The sequence below is a fragment of the Symphodus melops genome (genome assembly GCF_947650265.1).
Source record: "Symphodus melops genome assembly, chromosome: 12".
NCBI lineage: Eukaryota > Metazoa > Chordata > Actinopteri > Labriformes > Labridae > Symphodus > Symphodus melops.
Genome location: NC_136702.1, coordinates 13,785,755 through 13,805,729, shown reverse-complemented (window position 1 = coordinate 13,805,729; position 19,975 = coordinate 13,785,755). Strand labels below are relative to the sequence as shown.

At 40.4% G+C, this 19,975-nt stretch overlaps 2 protein-coding genes across 14 annotated transcripts in view; one reads left to right on the top strand and one right to left on the bottom strand.

The window, feature by feature from the left end:
* map2 (microtubule-associated protein 2) overlaps positions 1 to 8,109 on the top strand; it is an 83,508-nt gene extending 75,399 nt beyond the window's left edge. For 9 of the 13 annotated variants that reach the window (XM_079357743.1, XM_079357740.1, XM_079357749.1 and 6 more), the window contains 4 exons: positions 2,129 to 2,221; positions 4,223 to 4,304; positions 5,313 to 5,425; positions 6,293 to 8,109. In XM_079357743.1, the coding sequence (XP_079213869.1) occupies positions 2,129 to 2,221; positions 4,223 to 4,304; positions 5,313 to 5,425; positions 6,293 to 6,514 (510 nt within the window). In that variant the 3' untranslated portion in view covers positions 6,515 to 8,109. The remainder of the gene's footprint in view (positions 1 to 2,128; positions 2,222 to 4,222; positions 4,305 to 5,312; positions 5,426 to 6,292) is intronic. The other 4 variants (XM_079357739.1, XM_079357748.1, XM_079357746.1 and 1 more) reach the window with 2 other exon arrangements.
* A 369-nt stretch (positions 8,110 to 8,478) lies between these two features.
* On the bottom strand, positions 8,479 to 13,428 carry myl1 (myosin, light chain 1, alkali; skeletal, fast). The gene is made up of 6 exons (XM_079357789.1): positions 13,201 to 13,428; positions 12,371 to 12,398; positions 10,232 to 10,375; positions 9,653 to 9,826; positions 9,477 to 9,554; positions 8,479 to 8,998 (listed from the first exon to the last, which is right to left on the bottom strand). The coding sequence occupies exons 1-6, from the start codon at positions 13,327 to 13,329 to the stop codon at positions 8,970 to 8,972; spliced, it is 582 nt and encodes a 193-aa protein (XP_079213915.1). The 5' UTR covers positions 13,330 to 13,428; the 3' UTR covers positions 8,479 to 8,969.
* Positions 13,429 to 19,975: the final 6,547 nt, after the last annotated feature.

Here is a 19,975-nt window from a genome sequence, read left to right as displayed (position 1 = left end):
TCTATGAATTCTAGGTGACCTGCTGGGACTTGCGGGAGGGTATCTAAATTAGATAATGTATTTATTTGAAAGAGTTGATTACACGCATGTGTGTTCAAACCAATTCATGTTGAATCATTAAAGGTGGCCCTTTTGAAAAGAGGAGCTCCTATCTCCCAAGTGGCTTTGAGAGCTGGCTGCTGCAGGGCCAAGGTTCATCACAGCAAACCACTGAATGACCCCTTTTCTGCTGCGCTCTCTGCTACACGGCCGGTTGGGCTCATTACCCAAATGTCGTGCTGGAAACCTGCAGTGAGTGGCAGAGTTATGCCCACCTGGAGAAAAGGTTCCACATTTACAGTCCAACACCTTGTAGTTGAAGTATTGGCTTATCTCCCAGAGGGGATGAGCATTCAAATACTTGATTCTGAATGTGACACAAATTGAGGATTAAATGTATTGACAGAAACATTTGGTTTGATTTCTCCTGTTCTAGTATTTGTCCTTTCTGACCCATCCAGCAGGGGATCAGTCACATTGATTATGTGTCTTAAGTGTGGACTTTCTTGCTGTAATTGTGTTCACAGTTCACCTCTATGAACATGTATTCTACTTATTGCTAAAGAAAGAGGGGCCAAAAGGAACAGATAGTACAACTTAAACAACTTGTCCGTCCTGTCTCTTCAAAATACATTGAATATGTACAATATGTGGTTTGTCTTCTTATCCTGTGTATTTCCCATTGCTTTTACTGTGTTTCTGGGTAAAATGCATTTATTATTATTTATGTTTTGTACTGTAGCAATTCTGCGCCGTCTGCATCTCACTGCTGCTTTCTCTCCTTGCAGCTACGAGCGAGCCATTAACCATTGCAGTATACTCCATGTTTTATCATCCTTGCAATGTAAACTAACGGCCTCAAGTGTTCACTGCTTTTATTTTCACCACTGCGAAAGTCTGCAAAAGAGTCTGCATGCAGAAGGTGAAAAAAAACAAAAAAAAAACAAGGCTACTGTTGTTGAGTTGGGGCCTTTACTTGCGAGACAGAGTGATGGAGAGATTTCCTGAAGGGTTCACATCCCAGCCTAATGTAAACACAAATCAAGCACATTGATTCCTTAAAACTTGGTGATACACTGCAACTAAAACATTTCTCATTCAGCTGAAAGGCACATAAATATTTTTTTTTAATTTAAAATAAAGAATAATTCCATTTGTTTCAGAGAATGAAATATTTATAAAAAAGGCCTAGAATACATAGGATCCTATGGAGAAGACACAAAGCACCGCCCAAGGGCAGGTTAGGGAATGTTAGGCTGTCTGATGAGGATTGAAGCTCATGAAGTGAGAAGTACTAAGATGAATGTGTTTTATCTGTTAGTATCGAGTCATCGTATCCATTAAATGCGAGTTTTTGTCCCGAGCAAAGGTGACGCACTTGATCACATATTACTGCCTACATAACGGCACCAACAAAAAAAAAAAAAAAACCTCAGATGCCAAGGAGACAATATTATTTGGGAAAATAGAAGATCTATTATGGGATGATCCTCAGACCTCGAGGTGCTGCAACCTAAGGGAAAATATTTAAATTGACAAAACACAAGCAATTATAACATGTTCACTCATTTGAAAAGGAGCGTAAAGCAAAATACTGAAAACAAGACCAAATACAGAAACAAGCAGCGAGTAGCAAAGATGGCGACAGAAACGTTTTCTTTGGACAATAAAAAATTATGAGCTTTAGTGGGATATGCTATATAAAATACACTGCAAAAGTTATAAAAAAGTTGGCTGTCAAAAAATGATGGTTGAAATGATGCTTCCGTCTAACATGCCCAAGCCATGTTTAAGCACGTTTATCAATGTTTGTAGTCTCTTGGAGCAGATTTCTGTCTTCATCCCTGCTACTTTATAGAGTTTCTTGGTTGTTGGGTCTATATGTACGGCCTGTTTCTGTATAGGTCACAGTTTCTCGTGTTGTCTAATCGGTGACTTGCTTCAGATTTTCGTCTTTTCGTGTAGTTTTAAATTATAGTGCATCGAGATCCCAGGGTCACTGGAGTTAAATAAGAAAAGTTTATTATGAACTACCTTGACAGAAAGCCCAAACATTCTCCCACCTCATTCCTGACCTCCACCCCTGCAGGTTCTCATCCCCAGTGTTAGGCTGGACTATAGCCATGTTCAGTCTAGGTGTGGGTCGTTGGACAGGCGGGGCTACTCGGCAGGAGGTGGAAACGTGAGTCTTGTACTGCAATTCCATTGTCTCTGTGTTTATGTGAGTGCTTTTTTGTGTTGTGGTGTCATGTGTGCTTCATGTTTTCCACCTTTCACCATGCTTTACCGCTTCCTACTTTATCGTTTCGTCACTCTCACAGGTGCAGCAATGCTCTTTACCCCACTGCTGTCATAGACATTCTTATATAAGGGTTTGTGTCTTCTAAGAAATTGTGATACAAAATGTTTCACTTTTACTCCTCTGACATAGAAAGCTTTGAGGAAAGTTGCAGTGTGTTACCTGTAAGGATTATTGAGTACGTTTTTTTAACAAGCAAATTTACATTCTGCACACAAGTAGTCTTGCTCTGGGAGTGAAAAAATCAGCAATAGGCGAACCCTTCCTCAACAATGGGAAAGTGATTGGTAAAGGCAGTTTCCATTCATATAGATGTATGTTTTTAAAGAAATATTTTGAGGCTTTTTATGCCTTTATCTGATAGAGTAGGAGATCACGGAGAGGGTAGGGGGATAAAAGGCAGAAAAGGAGATGAAGATAGGATTTGAACACCAAGCAAGGGGCTGTATCAGTACTTGCTGTTCAAAAAACCTTCAAAACATTTGATGTAAATGATTCATATCATAGTCAATTATTTCAAAGAATACAAATAAAATGATTAAACAAAAGTTTAGATATGATATGTTTAGGTACGTTTTTGTATGTCGAGTTTAGCACATTTCTAATGCAAATACACAATTCTGTTCTGAATTATTATTATTATTGTTTAATTAAAAAAAGTAATTTATTAGAACTGAAAAAGTGCTAAAGCACAAGTACAGTGTGCAGATTGTTGTTGGGCCATACCTTTCTTTTAACCTGTAATTAAAAAGCAATTCTAAATATGCAGAATAGAAGAAGAAGGGGAGAAAAAAAAAAGAAGAAGTCAAATCATCATCATTATATGAGATAAAGAGTCCACAGTGCTGGAGAATGTTTTGAAACATGATGGCTTGGGAAGTCAGTCTGCAGTCACAGACAAAAACTGTTCTGAAATTCATGCTGCACATTCCTGCTAATGTCATGCATGGCCAGGCACTCCTGCTAGATGAGCAGGCAAATATACATTATGCTCATGGTGTTATGGTTGTAATGTGGCTCACAGCCTATTCTGTAGGTAATCCATTATCACTTCACTTTCCTGTAGTTGTCCCCCCCCCCCCAGGCTGTGTAAGAAAGCACACATACTGTATATAACCACCATTATTTTCCTACAAAAGATCTAAATCGATGACTTGGTAAATGAATTTGCCGCCCAAAGTTGTGTTCCAGTGTTTTATATAAGCACATGGTGTCCCTTTTTTGATCATTGTGCTGGTTGTGAAAATGATATCTCCACTCTGTTGTGTCATCCGTTCACTCAATCCGTTCAATCACTGGCTTTCACTTTACATTCGTAGGGTTGGTCTAATCATTGAAAGTCTCTTCTTCGCCTGCGGCAACTTTATTTTCGCGTTACTATTTTACTGTCTTTCACTGAATACTATTTACGCGGTGTGTATTTGGCCGAGTGTCCGAAAGCACCGTGCATTTTTTATGATGGGAACAAGTTTCAGCTCATTCCTTTCAATCTTGGATTTATTTCTATTTTCTATTATTTATTTAACAGATTTGAGCAGTTCTGTGCACATTATAACTCAGGGACTGTTATCTGACAGTCACTGTGCCCTGCTGTTGTACTTATTTGCAGGCATTTTTTAATAATTACAGTACATGCAATAAGATTAGATTGTGTTTGAATGTTGAAAATGACAGCCGTTTATTTCAAATTCATGCAAAAATAATTTCTTTGTAACACTATCTTCAATATATTACAGAAGAGGTATACTAAATCCTTCTCCATAATTGAGAAAAAGGGGAGGCCCGAGTTGAATGTTTTATGTGTGCCTCCTCCGAGCTTGCTAGAACGGACCTTAATTTGAACTGTGAGCTCTGACCTTAAAATGATCTTCCATTCCCTTTCAGGTGCAGATTCAGAATAAGAAGATTGACTTGAGCCATGTGACCTCCAAGTGTGGCTCTCTGGACAACATCAATCATAGGCCAGGTAACAGTTTAAGGGATAGCAGTAGGGATGGTAGTGCTGTGTGTGGGTTAGAGAAAAGCACTGGTGACAAGATGGTCTCTAACCATGAGTCTAATAGTCCTTTACATGTTCGGATTCTGCAAAAGTGCTATAATGAAGATCCAATATCATTACACCTTTGTTGCATCCTAAAACAGAATGAACTTCACATACACACGCACTCAAACATGCACACACACACAAGTCCTGTCCTGCCGGCTCCAATGTTCCATGATCTCCCTCCTGGTACGCTTTTGTTACTACCTCCAACGAGGGGACGACGACTTTGATTACAAATATGCTAAGCCAGTATACAATTCACATATAACTCCTTAAGTTACACTTCGTTAAATGAGGTGCAGTACCAATCTATGGGAGCAAACAGTAAACTACATTTGGATTGACAACCTGATGTAATGTGTCCAAAGGCAGCTGAATGTAGGAGGTGTTGTGGATCCTGGCAGCCTTTGTGTGTTTTGTATGATTCTACCCTGAGAGTGTGAAACTGGTTGACGATAACTTGAGGATCTATTAGACAGCATCAAAGATGAACGGGTTTATACCTCTGTTTTTTATCTAAAATTTAAATTTGTTAATCACGAAAGAGCTGCAACTCACGAGTGTATTGACTTTTTTAATAGCCGTCGAGTATTTGTAATTCAACACACCTAAGGGCGTACAGACCATCAATGTAGTCTGAGGTGATATAGTTTCGTACTTACAAAAAAAGAAATAGAGCTGTTATCCCAAACAAGAATAATCATATTTGTTCAGAATTACAGCAGAGCGAGCAGACATATATTCCTCAACACATGCACATCGCAAGAAGAATTCTATTCACCTCCATTGTATTTGATAGTAACCCTCAGTGGCGGATATGTGAAACATTTCTGCATGATTCGAAAACAACCTGGGGTCACTGGCTTGCATACAGCTTTCTATGATTTTTGCTCACATGTTCACTGCTTCACCTCCCATTCCTCTCCTCAGGGGGCGGTAACGTTCGTATTGAGACTGTGAAGTTGGACTTTAAAGACAAAGCCCAAGCCAAGGTGGGTTCCCTGGATAATGCTCATCACATGCCTGCTGGAGGCCGTGTCATGGTAAGTGTCAGCTCCATGCTCCATCCTGATAAAAAGGACAACAAGTTTTTGAGAGATTGTCTTTATGGTCACTTCAGATTGAAACCTTGTCGGTAACAAACTTAAGTCTTTACGTCAAGTCATTGAACAACTGTTAGTGCATTGACATTTCAAGCACCTGAAGTTTACTAATTAGATTTATTAATCATTGTGTCTATAGGTATTACTCTAATCCATAAAAGATACACTGTCTGACATACTGTGGGGTTAGATGAGTATAAACAAAAAATAGGCACTTTAAATTGCATTATCAGTATTTATTCCTTTTTTTAGTCAGGTTGCATTGTTCAGATCCATTTTCAGAGACTTGAGTGCAAGAAACTTTAATGAGAACACAACCAGTTTAACATAAACAAAAGAACTACACAATAATCAAAGAATCAATATAAAGGGTGACAAGAGACATCAACACACACAGCTCTGAAAGGTCCAACAAAGTGTACATGCATTCACATATTCAAGTACATATATGTAAATGAAGAGTTTCCAACGAGCCAATCTTCCAAAAACTTGTATTCCTTTATCTGCCTGTGAGGGTAGCAGTAAAGGTATAGTATACACCACGATCACTAATCTATGTACATTTTTTTATTGAAACACCTTTCTGTACATTTTTGCTTATCAAGTGTTTGTTAGAAAACAAAGTTGTAACCTTCACTTATGTTCAAAATTTGGAATTGTTGTATTTGCAGTTTTTGTTAAACTGACTCACAAATACACACATATTTCAACACATGGAGATGTATGAAGTATATGGCATTATTATGAGGAAATAATACAATAATACTTCCCCATCTACATCTCACTTCACACGACCGTCCTCTGCAGATCGAGAGCCACAGGTTGTTGTTTCGCGACCACGCCAAGGCACGAGTGGACCACGGAGCCGATATCATCGTACAGTCTCCCGGTAGGTCCGGCTCCATGTCGCCCCAACGCCACAGAGATAGCCATCTATCATCTTCCGGCAGTCTCAACATGATGGATTCGCTGCAGCTAGCAACCCTGGCTGAGGATGTCTCTGCAGCTCTGGCCAAGCAGGGTTTGTGAACACTGGATCTCTGAATTCTAGTCTGCATCGTGGACATCCTCACCATGATCCATTTGAACTCTCCTGAACCACTCCTGCCACCCTGAGGCCATCCTCAGCTAAACCACAGCCTGTAAACACTCTCACTTCAAGTTTCATCCTTTTTAGTAGAGACTGAAATTAGGAGCTACTGTACTTTGGTCCTCTTCATTTCCTATTTTAAATCCAAATATGTGCTTTTACTGAGTTGTTCTGTTGGCCTCTCTCTTTATGAATGATGTTGCATAGAATAGTTCAGTCTGACCACTGGTCCCGGATAACTTGTTGCATACAAAGTGGGATCAGGCATTGGTTTGACTGGTCCTGGATAAGTATTTAGGAGACGCTGCAGCCTTTTTTCTACTTTTAACTTTTAATGTGACCAGCACACCATGCAGCACGTATTGTTCCTGCTCAGTAAACGTGCATGGACGCCAAACCCCCTAATGAACCAAGCATCCTTACTGCAAGTCATTCTTATCACCCAATATTTAATATATTTAACTAATATATATATAAATATATATATAGAAATATGTACAAAAAATACAAGTAATTTGCCATCTACATGTCCTGAAACATTTTAAAGGGAAGTGACAATGTGGCTATAAAATAAACTTGTAAAATTGCATTACTGCAAGACCTAGGTAATGTTATAACAAGCATGTATTGATTCTAATCTTAAAAGAGGCTATTTTGTAACCTAAGAAAGGATTTTAGTAAGTTATTTCCTCAACCATTGGTTTAAGATAAAAAAAAAGTTCATGTTTTGTAGTTATTAGTTGTTTACAGTGTTATGCTTGGTGACAATGTCAGACAGCTGAATCGGTGTTGCTAAGGAATGTATCTCAGTCCTGTTGAAGAGCATCATACACTTGTACCTGGTCAGTAGTTCAATATAGACGCAAAATTAAAAGCAAGAGATCATTCACACACCTGTCTAATAAAGACATGAAAAGTATCTTGTCTTTACAGCTACAGATATTCAGCTCACATGAACAGTGCGGTGGATATTCCTCTGAAAACACAGGCCGATGTTGCGCTCATCAGGACTGTGCTGGTGTCCGGACAGAGGAAGACTCTGCAAATGGGACCTGAGATTTAGCAGAAGACAAAGCTACTCTGAAATCTGTTTACGTGTGCGCGTTTGATGCAGATCCAATGCCGTTTTATGACGTATGCTTCCGTACCTGGATGTTTTGTTGCAATGTGTGGGAGAAGAAAGTGGAAAAAAAATGTTTTTGAAAATTCCTCATAAAGACATTCATGAAGAAAAACAAATTGGCCGAGGGAACTCGGATCCTGTTTCATCTCTTAGGAAAAAAAAAGTGTTTGGGTGATCTAGTTACTTTTTCAGACTTCATTTGTGGTATATCCTGCTTAATTACTGCCCTCATCTGAGATTGTTTGCTTCTGTGTTTTTCTGCATACCCCATCTCTGTGTGCCCACTTCCTGCCTCCTGCTCTACCCTTCAGCAACTGTAAATGTATTTAAAAGGTCAAGTAGATGTAAGCAGTTTTTCTCTTGTTGACATGACAACAGTTACAATAAGTAATGACAATAAAAAGGACAAAGAGTGATTCTCGACTACCGTCTTCTCTTCTAAATACCATTGAGGCAATAATCAGTAATTGGTTGATTGATTGACATTTTTAAACATTATTTGTTTTCTTTTCTGAAGTTGGATAAGGAGAGTGAAACCACAACCGGTCCAGGAAGTACCAGTCAGAAGAAACTCAAATACACAATGAGGACAGGGCCAACTGCTAGTCCGGGTATGGTGTTTAAAAGAAAATGATGTGAACTAAGCTAATTGACAGTTAGCTTTAGCTTGTGCAGAGCCAAGATGCATGTCCCCTGAAATGTCCTTTGATATGATTCTTGCTGAATTATTTATGCAGATGATTTAGATGAAATAAATAGAATGAAAACTTAAACTTAAAATGGGAGTTTGTCAAAATTTATTGTGAAATGACAGAGGAAACAGTAAGTTAAGACCTAGGGATGGGTTTGGTTTAGGAGTGGATACATCTTGATGGCCAGTCCTGAGCCAAATCAGTCACTTGGCTGTCAGAAAGAGAGCCAGCCAGACAGGAAATGACCGGGGAGGGATGATCATCATTATCGCACCTTCCCCTCCATCACTGTTCCACTCTGAATAACAGTGATGTTTCAACAACCAACAACAAAGAGACAATGTGACTTGTCTGAAGATGAGGATAGAAACATCTCGCAGTAGGAGGAGGGAAAAAAAAGCACCAGCTGGACAAAAAAAAAAGGTGTGTAGAACACAACAAAGTAAGGGTTCAGGGAATGACATCTCATAGTCCTTTGTTCCCCCTGCTTCCTCAGGTGGTACAGGAAACAGTGAGTGGATGTCGCGACACCATGGGGTCTGCACATATACGATGCTCACCACTGCAGTGACGGGGTCCTTACACAGACATGATGTGCTTGACAAAGGCTGCAGATGAAGACCAGGGCAGCACACAGAGAGGACAGAAGAAAGGGTAAGAGGAGCAGGAAAAAGTAAAAAAGTTAATTATATTTATTGACTTAAAAGTTTAAATATATTTCTCCAAATTACATAAAACAATGGCGACAATTGACTAAAAATCGCTCTAGACAGCTACATAAAATACCTCGTATTTTATTCATATGATTGTGAATTATGAATTATTTCATTTTTAAGAAGAGGTCAACATATCATGGCTTTAAGTCCTTAGTGCCATTGACCATTGAAGATGTGGCTTACATTTCCCATGATACAACTCGGCAAGATATTGTCAGTCAATAATGACATAGGGGATTTTCTCAAATATTGTAGGACCCTTCATACAAACATGGCAACGTGTTTAAAACATACATGACACAGGGATGAAGAGAAATGATTATGAGGCAAGAATATTTAAGAAGTCATAATGCTATCATTTCTGGCTCACCCTCATAGTTGATACAGCCGTTCTCGTCCTCCTGTCCGGCCATGAGAGAATCAATCTCAGTCTCAGTCATCTTCTCTCCTGCAGGGGGAGGCAAAAGACAAGTTTTAGTAACATATACACACACACACACACACACACATGCATACGCATACACTGGCCATCCTAGCCTGACTCACCCAGTGTTGACAGAACGATACGAAGCTCAGCGCCCATCACTGTGCCGTTGCCCTCCTTGTCAAAGACGCGAAGACCCTCAACGTAGTCCTCAAATTGAGCCTTGTTTGGGCTGTTGATGATGGTCTGGAGCATGGGCAAGAAACCGTCGAAGTCTACTCTCTTGCTGACCATGTCTGTATAAAGGACATTGAAAAACTAAGAACATAATATCTCATTCAATCATAAGTAAAGGGAGATAAGCCCCTTCACATGTTTTGACATATACCTTTAATTCATATTTGACTTGTATTGCATATATTTTTTTGGGAGGGGGGACAGATTTGTTTCATGTGTTGCCTCCTTTACAATATTTTGTAAAGATCAGTCCTGTTATTAATAATGATGTAACCATTAAAAAAGGCAAAAACTGTCAGTGCATCTAGGTGACAACATCGAACATTTTTATCAATTAACAGTTTGGTTTAAAATGATCCGATTTCAATGTAACACATTTTAAGAATGTTGAATCTATAAAACTACAAAAATGTCAGACAACCTTCGGCTAAGTCACTGAGCTAATACCGAGAACGTTTCCTTACCATCAGCGGTGGGGTTTCCAAGCAGTTTGCCGACTTCTTTGTTGGTAGGGTTCTGTCCCAGAGCGCGCATGATGTCAGCGATCTGGTTGTAAGCCACCTTGTTGTCACCCACTCTGTCGAACAGACCAAAGGCCTCCCTGTAGTCTGCAAAGCAACGGGAGGAGAGAACATCTCAATGAATCCAGTGTTCACCTGTTCATCAGCTGGTTTCTGTTTGCTAGGGCTTCAGTAGTGAGTGTATAAGCTCATCACGTGAGGGACTTTCAATGATTTAACTGCTGTATGTAGTGTTACATCCTGTAAGAGTGAATGTTTCATGATTCATAATTATAATTATTATTTTCAAAATAATGTACTTTACCAAATAAAAAAGTATCCCAAATTTTCACCCACTTTTCCCATATAGTATGACCACTAAAGACAGTAGTAACATTGGTATTGAAGCAGCAATTTTCTTTTTGTTGCGTAAACTTGACCAACCACTGTTTTTTGTGCCTTCAGTAAGAGATAAGACAGTGGGCAGAGATAGAAGTCAAGGATAGAGATATAGCTAGTGACATGCGAGAAAGTAGCCATAAGTTGGATTCAGTCCCAAGGCTGGCCACTTTGAGGACCACAGCCTCCGGACATGGGGCGCACGCACTAATCACTAGACAACTGACGCCTCCTGAACCACACCTATCTTTTTACTTGTGTGTCTGGTATTTGAAATTGATTGATAAATTATTTTCAATGTCATGTCATGTTTACATTTTATCATGATAGCCTTTCAGTGCGCCAGTAGCCTAGTAGTTTGTGCCTGCGCGCGCCCCATTTAAGGAGCTTGTGGTCCTCCAAGTGGGCAGCTCGGGTTGAAATCTGACCTGTGGCTCCTTTCCTGTGTGTCATTTCCCGCTCTCTCTCCATGATTTCTGACTTTATCCACTGTTTTGTTTAAAATGAAAGCATAAAAACCTTTTCGTAAATAGAACCCTAAAAAAAAGCACCTTTCAAGGTATAGTAATAAAAGCAGTTTGCTGTTAAGTGTAGCTTTGTGCTCGCCTGCCAGCAGGTGGATACAGCCTCTGTATTAACTGACAATGGAAACAAGTGTAACAAGGACAAAACATCTCCATAGGAGGTTGTATAAAAAGCTGAATGGAATGACTCCTGTCAAGCTTTGTCACCTCTCCTACTATTTCTATCCCAGCTGTCTCCTCCTGGTCCCTCCCTCTCTCTCTCTCTCTCTCTCTCTCCCAGCAGAGCCCTGAGCTCTTTTAAAAGACCACCTTGGAATTGATAAACATAGCTGAGAATATGAGCCCCCTCCTTTTAAAGGCAAGGCCCTATGTGGGAGGGGGTTGGGGCTAAGTAAAGGGAGGGAATGCTGACTGCAGTGTAACAAGCAGTCGCCAGACGTCCGCTCTGGTCTGGTTTTGTCTAATCCAGGGTCAGGAGTGACTGGCAGGTTTTTTTTATTGTTATCTTACACTGTTCTATTATTCCAAGATGCACATGTGTCATTCCCTTAGAAGTGCTAGTTTTTTGTTTGTTTGTTTGTTTTTTACTAAACTGATCATATGTAGTGTGTGGGTGTGATTGACTTAATGACATGGGGCCCCATGCGACAAACAAGAAGCCAATGAAAAATGTTGTGATATCAGGTCCAAGGGTTTGGCTGTATTGGGATGTGAATCTCTTTTTACCTGAAACCAGCTAATTTACTTGGTTTGATAATTATTACAATCCTTTTGGAATAGTTTTGAATTCAACCCTGGAAAAGATAAGCATTGGATGCATAATACATTACTTTTTGTTACACTGTGATGCGCAAAATTGTTGCATTAATAGCAGCTCACGTCACAATTTTTCAAACCCTATTGGAAACGTTCCTTAATTAATCTAATTAAGCATTCCTAAATATGTAATTAACATTTTAATATACGTTTTTAGAATTTAAATCATACTTTATTGGTTTCTGTGCTTCATACAGCCAAAATCAGAACAAAATAACATAAACGACAGAGGTGACCACCTGCTATTAGCACTTTTAGATTCAATATAAAGACACTGTTCACGCAGTGAACACTGAGTGAATGTGCATCTTTACTGTGAGTGAGGGTGCCACAAGGCTGCAAAGGTGAAATGAGGTGTACTTACCATCAATCTGGTCTGCGCTGAATTCAATCTGGAAGCCAATGCAGAGCAGCCATATTAGTTTCAGATATACATTGCATGAGTTTTAACACAGCACAACACAACTTTAATTCCCAAGACTGGCAGAACCAGGCATTTCCATGTGTCCACTTTAATTAATTAGGCCTACACAGGGATAACGCTTGTCTCTTTGCCAAAATTAGATTCACATGTTGGCACTGTATCTCTGGAGGTCCATCTTTAGCTGCATTAACATGTCCACATTTGGTGTCACCCTGCTCTGCCTTCAAACGTTAGTCACTCGTCTCCGAGGCCAATCAAGAGATCTGGGGGGCGTGGTCAAGGGCGCACTGCGCTCTCCATGGTTCTGCTCTGTTTCGTTAGATCTCAGAGTGTGGTCCTCCAAACGTGCAGCTGTTCGACTCCATCCCAGCTAACTGAGGCTCCACAAACAAATGTTCCTATGAATGTGCAAACTTTTGACTGTGATTGCTCTTCCAATCTTCGCATAAATAATAAACTAAAAGCCTTTTGCGACAAGCCTAAACACCTCCGTTTCCTTTCCTATGTTGCCCATGCATTTTGGCCGCAGTCTGTATAAATACATTTACAGCTATAGTCAAAGTAATCCATTGTTATTTTCAAATGATCCGTTCTTCAGTTGTGAGGATTAAAACAATAGATACAAATATTACTGTTGGCGACCTTAAGGACCCCCTCTGGGACTCAGGAAAGTCTTTTAAAATCATTCAAACCCCAGCTCTTCCTGGGCAGCCATCATCAAATCTCCATCCCTCCCCACAGCAAAGCTTGGACTTTTACGGACGGTATACCTTGACGGCGGACAGGTCGACAGCGGGAGCTGCAGCGGGTGCAGGCGCTGGCTCAGGTGCTGGTGCAGGTTCTGCGGCCTTGGCGGGGGCCTTGGCGGGAGCCGCCTTAGGGTCCTTCTTTGGTGCCATTTTAGCAGATAGTAGAACTAGTTTGTTCCTGAAGCACTGACAATTCCCGGTGCGGGTGACAACACAAGGACTGAGTGGAGGGGACTCGGAGCAAGATATCACTGTTTGGGCGTATATATATGAGGCTATTTTTCCGCTTGACCCCCGTCGACGCTGTCCCCGTGTAAGGATTGGATAGTTGATGGGAGGGGTGTGTGTGAGTGGAGGGTACTCTCTAAACATGGAGTATAGGGCTACGGGCCAGAGAGTGTTTTGCCATATACTTTTTGAATCAAGAACGAAAACATGTGAAAGGTTAACTCGGGTCAAAGCATTTCCTGTGTACCACAAGTGAAAATTCCACTTTTACGCAAAGCGTTTGCCACCTTTACGCACAGTCTGGGCTCATCTGGGAGACACGTTCGACTATTTTAAGATGGTGAAAGGTTACTTTTAAGATTTTAGATGTAATAGATATTTTCAAGAAATCAACATTTTGCGTCCTTCATAGTTTCAAGTCCGATGTGAGAAAGAGATTTTAAATTCAAGTAAAGAGAAGTTTAGGTGTGGAATTGCACAACATTCTGTCACCGGTAACGGCTAGATTATGTTTCAGTTAATGGTAAGAGCGAAGTTACTGGTAAGAGGATGAGATAAATGTCCTGTGTCACATGCTCCGAGCACTTCAGAAACAGCGTAGATTGGATATCTATAAACGCGTTTTTCCTGCAAACTGAATATGATGACTTTCCAGTCTGCATTGAACTTTAAAGACAGACCCTTGAATGCCATGCCTCACAAAGGCATCACACATTATAAGCAAAAGGTTGGACATTATTAAAAAAAAAAACGTTAGTTACAGTGCAGGATTATTTTTCACATGTCATCTCTAACTTCAGCTCTCCTGAACTCAACAATGGCTCCATATTTACAAACTGATATATAGCGAAGTATTACATTGAAATACTCATCCTAAGGTGGGCACAAATAAAGCTAGCTTACTTGAGGTTAAGTTGAAGTGTATGCTGACCATGTATACCCAGTGGTTTTGGTGAAGTCCTGAAACACATCTGAGATGGATATTTGATTTCATTCAACAGTTAGTTTTGAGCTTGTAATTTAATGAGTGCTAATAAAGAGTACACATGCACTGGGACTTCACACCATGTTTTACTCTGCCCCAGGTGTGCTGTCTATCATCATTTCACATATCATTAAACAGCCTTTGTGTCTCTCAGATGAGCCCGGAATGAGTTTTAGTACAAACTCACCAAAGGAACTGTCAAAAGACTTTTATATCACGAGTGGCATGATCACATTTCTAAACAAAGCACAAAGGGATATTCTACATTAATGTGGAGGAAAACGCAAAGTAACCAGAGAATGATTGTGTTGCCTGGCAACATTTGGTCATACAATTTTGCAGATGGATTTAGTCATGAAGTCAATGCAAAATAAATGATTTCATAAAAACATATTGTATGTTTTTGCTTACTACTTTGTGCTATGCTGCTCGTGGAAGTGTTGATTGAAAGCGATATCACACTTAAGAGTGTGCAGCTCACTGATTCTCAGCATAATAATATTATGAGTGCAACAGCAGCTCTTTTGCAGCTTGCGATCAGACTTGTTCAGAAAGCAGACTTTAAGTCAACAGGTGTTGTCTTTCAGATCGTAAAATGGGCCTTTGTTTATTTCTAGTAGTCAGTAACAATGCATGTTGGTGTACAGCAGCACCTGTGTTCAATTTTGGGCCCCTAGCTAGTGGGGGAAGTGTCAGTGGGGACGTCAGGGAGGATGTGACGTAAAAGCACAGGGAGATGGAGATCTGGTGGAGCTTTCAGCTGCTGATGCCAGTAACCCAGACAAGGCTAAGAGTGCAAATTCTGTCTCCTTAATTCTTGTCTATATCTGTCTCTCAGTGCCAGCGGTGCAGCCCCCCCAACCACCACCACCACTACCACCATGACAGGGGCCTGGTGACGAAGGACCTGCATAACTTCAACCTCCCTACAGTCCCCCCCAGCCCCCACTTGCTTTCATTGACCCCATCTCCACGAGGGCAAGCCAGAGAAAGCCTCTGCCTCTCAGCTGTCAACTGGACTCACTCGAGGCACCCCACAGCACCTTCTCTGACTCTGACTTCCCCTCACTCACTCACTACCCTCCCTCCCCCATAGAAACTCTGCCGTGGCCTTGCACCTGTGCTGCAGTCCAATCTGAGCACCACTATAGAATCTTAATGAATTCAGTAGCATGTGGTGGGCCTTCTTTAAAACAAAGTATCTGACAAAACAAGCCCAAGTTTATTATCAATTATTGATAACATGGAACATGATTTAATTTAAATCAAGTTATCTGTTTAATAGGTCCACGTTGTGTGTATTTTTTAAGGCAGATTTCACAAGTGTATGAATTAGCAGTGCTGTCTGCTTTCATCACTGCCAGATAAACATAAATAGGACTTTTTATGTTTTGGTGTACTGTTACTGAGGCTTTCCCAGTATCGCATTAGTTAAGATATACAATCATCTCCCACTGGATAAACATGTAACTCTTTACTTATCCACCATCAGTCTCCAGCTCCTCTTAGGGAGCCATATGTGAGACCTGAGGTCAATTCTTTAAAAGGAGGGCCCGGGCTTCAACTTTCAAGGAAGGTGAAAAAAGTGACACATGCCATGAGAAAAGGTCCTTTTAAAAAGTGTCGACACGCTGCAGTTAGCACTCCGAGGGTAAAGATGAACTTGTTGCCACTTTAACACTGTTGCATTTTATTAAATAATGCATCACTGGTTTTAGTCTCTTCACAAACTACAGAGTCATCATGTTTGTTGGGATGCATAAATACCTGCTGTAAACTTGACTGCAATTATCACTTGTTTGCAAAAGGTCTCTTTGTAAATAATCCAAAAGATTGACTGAGGGTCTGCAGCCATGCTCAACCTAATGCTACGGGCTCTTTTTGACTTTAGCCTACTGGCTCAGGGTAAAGCAGGGTTTAGAACTCTTTTAAGGGCAGCTTGCTGACATGTTAAACAAGTCAACGCCCAGATCATGGTGTTCTTCAGCAGCAGAAAACTTAGTTGTTCTACAAATAATGACAGGTAGTTGTCCTAACAAGCAAACACTCGTGGTCATCAAAGTCAAACTAGGGTCCTGTCCTTGTGCATCACTAATGTCTTTCCAAAATGTTTGCAATTTATTCAGTCAGACAGTAAAAACCCTGTGATTGGTGCTACAGAGAAAATCAATGGATCACAAAAGCCGGGATAAATCCATAGATCTTAGAACATATTTAGAGGTCAATTCAACGAAAAGAAGTTGAAACATTGCCTTATCTTTGCATAATTCGTGTGCATAACATATCATGTAGTTTCTCAACATATCAACCTAAAGTATTATTGGGCAGACCCATCGTTAAAAATGAACTAAAGCTCAGCTGAAACAGTCTCAAAGCGGGATTTGATCCCACATTGTTTATTAAGGTTTTTTTTTTAAACACTAAACACACTGAGCACAATACACAAGTTATGTTGTCTCCCCTCCAGAACAATTCAGGTCTACAAATATCCGAGTTAGGACCAGGAGTATAAATGACAGCTGTCGGAGCTATTGATATTTTGTTCCTTGACCTGCTCTCCTTCTTTGGCAGTGTGCTCCTCCAGCTGGTCAACGTGCTGTAAAACGGGTTCTTCGGCTCTTTTCTGCTTCAACCAGTCTTTCCATATTTTCCACTAACAACCGATATAGCATGTGCAACAAGTTCATTAAGTGTAGTTAGAGTTTGTTGGAGAAATGACGAGAGACTCTTTCAAACAGTATCATCACAACAACATGTTTTGAGCCTGATCAGAATAAGATCTTATGAAACACCTGTTCTCACATTGTAATAATTGGGATATGTAAGCATTAGCACACAATTATGTGAAACAACCAACATCCAGGACAGAACATACAAGAAAAAATGGAGTGCATTTTAATTAAACACTATTAGAAGCAAATCAGCATGGTGCATAGCAAGCTATATTTTTTTAGATCATTACCTGATTTGCATGAGCATTTTGAAGTAATATTGCACAGAGAGGGCAGAGAGGGATGTGCAGGCAATTTTTTTGAAAAAAAAAAAGATGTTCATAGAATAAAATAGAACTTGTCATTAACCAAAGGGATTTATTTGGATAAAAAATTGCTTTCTTGGATTGTGCCACTTTAGATGGAAGAATAGCTGTTTGCAAAAAGATGGATTTTACGTTGTAATCTAGTCTGCTTGGATCTGTCACGCTAGAATGTATCTTCAGGGTGAGAGCAGGCATTTCTCAATACCACCTCCAGGTTTGTTTCAGGACAGGAACTGTCACTGCCACTGTGACTTGAAGCACTTCCTTATCTGCTTTAAGATTCATTTCACAGTATTTCTAAATTGTTCCCCAAAGTGAACTCAGAGATGTGTCTTTCAAGTTAATCTTTCCAGGACTGAAATATTAACCATTACACTTCAAGCTGTGCATTAACAAGGGAAATAACAGTGGTGAAGATTTAGACACATATTTCCTGCACCTAACCCAGCTCTAAGCATGATTAATGAAATGTGAAGAACATGAGCTTGAGAGGAAAAAACATGTGATGAGTGCAATGTGATTTGAGATTCCAACGATGGCGGATGTTCCCAAGTCTGTGGCACTTTGCCTCTGTGGGGTGCTGAAGCTTCTTTGGTGTTGCTGAAGGAAATGAAGTGACAAAGAGCAATGGGTGGACTTTCTTTTGCAGCTAAAAAATGCTGGAAAGGTCACCCAGTCGGCCATCTGAGTTGACTCGAGAGTCGATTCTGGATCTGTGGCCCCTCCCCCTTCTCCCCCCCCCCCCTTTCAAAATCCAGAGCGCTTCCTTCACTGCCCTCCAACCATGCCAAAAGTAATGAGGTTGTAACTGAGCCAGGGGGCACAGATGGAGCCTATTTATAGTCCCCACAGAGAGGTGTGAAGTTTCTTGGGATTTCTAAGAGCAGGGGCCATGGCTCCTTAAGGGGGCTGATGCAGCCTCTATAGCCCACATGCTCTCTTTCCCTCCCTCGCTCTCTCTTAAGCCCTCCACTGGCCACACAGGAATTAGATGGGGGCAGGCCAAACAAAGCCACTTGCTGCCCTTTTTTTATTGGGGACACTACATCACTACAGAGGAAGGAAATCAGATCCTGGCTTAAAGAGACAGTCACTCTCCTCCTTTATATGCAGCTGATGACTTGGTCTTCATTTCAACACCCTGTGGACCGTCACAGACAATCCCACTGTCTTAATGTCATGATGCCATCACCCAAAACAAGACTGGTGACGTTGGCTGTGGGGGTTTTCTTGTAACAGCGCATACTGTAAAAGTGGATCAGGCTAGGAGCACAAGTACATGCACAATCCTAGGAGTGCTGATAATAATACGCTTAGTAACCCCGTGACAGTTATGGAGGCTTTACTGAGCCAATTTGTTTTAATTATTAACTCTTTTGATCTTAATTTGATTGATGCAACAGCTGAATGAACTGAACGAGAAAAAAAAAGGTTTGGGCTTTTGTATGAGAAACCAAAGTATATGACAGCTATTTTGTGGGTTTAGATCGAACAGCTCCAGAGTTCCTGAGGTCATTAGAAGATTTAAGGAGCAGGAGAAATTAGAGGGCTTAAACCTTTGTTAAGACAACTGTTTTTTTGTTCTAATGCAAGCATTATGAATTACAGAGAAAGGTGTTTGAAAAGTATTATTTAAACTTCCATAAGTGCTTAAAGTGTCTTTGAGAAACTTGTGCTTTGTGTTGCTGTTGAGGCCCCTTTGGCTAAAGTGGGACCTATTATTTGCTTATTTTCTTCAATACACGTTTAATTTCTTTATTTATTTATTTGTTCTTCCATGGAAAATATCACCATGCCTTTTTCTTTAGGGCTTTCACCCTTTCACAACACTTCAGAAAAACTCATGATATCGAGCCGAGGTGCTGCATGTGTGAACGCAAACAGCTGAGTTTATCCGTCCAGACTCTTGGCATTTTTTCCGTAGCAAGTCTGAGTGAGCTGACGCGAGTACACAGCAGGATGTGATCTGGAGAATTCAGCTCAAACCAATAGGAGGGAGGGATGTTAGACTGTGATTGCTGCGTGGTGCATCGAGTTTATACACTCAACTGCTATGATCTCCATGCATGTAATTAAACAGCAGCAAAATGTTTTTGGGTCCTCAGGATGTTGTTCTCTGCACTTCTGTTGATATTGTGATTCCGCTAAACCACATACCATTGATATGAAGGGAAATGTTCTTAGCATAGTTAAGCAGACTCTTTAGTTTGTTCCTCAATGCTTCCATGGTTTATTTGTCCTCAGGAGACCCCCTGCACTCCCTCGCGTCTGACAGGGAAAGTCTCCTGCTGTGAGGTCACATAGAACCCTCAGAATCGATTACACATTTTTTTCTTGACCTGCCAATTACTCCTCATATGAGCTGGAAAAGAAAATTCTCATATAGATTTAACTTGTCATACCATCATCCATTCAACCGAAACTTCTCAATATCAATACCACCACAAGCATCTTTTCACTACTGCTGGCATCAGTTTTATTACAGATATTTAACATCCAGAAAAATAAATGAAAGATTGAGTTAAAAAATGAAGGTAGGAAAAGAA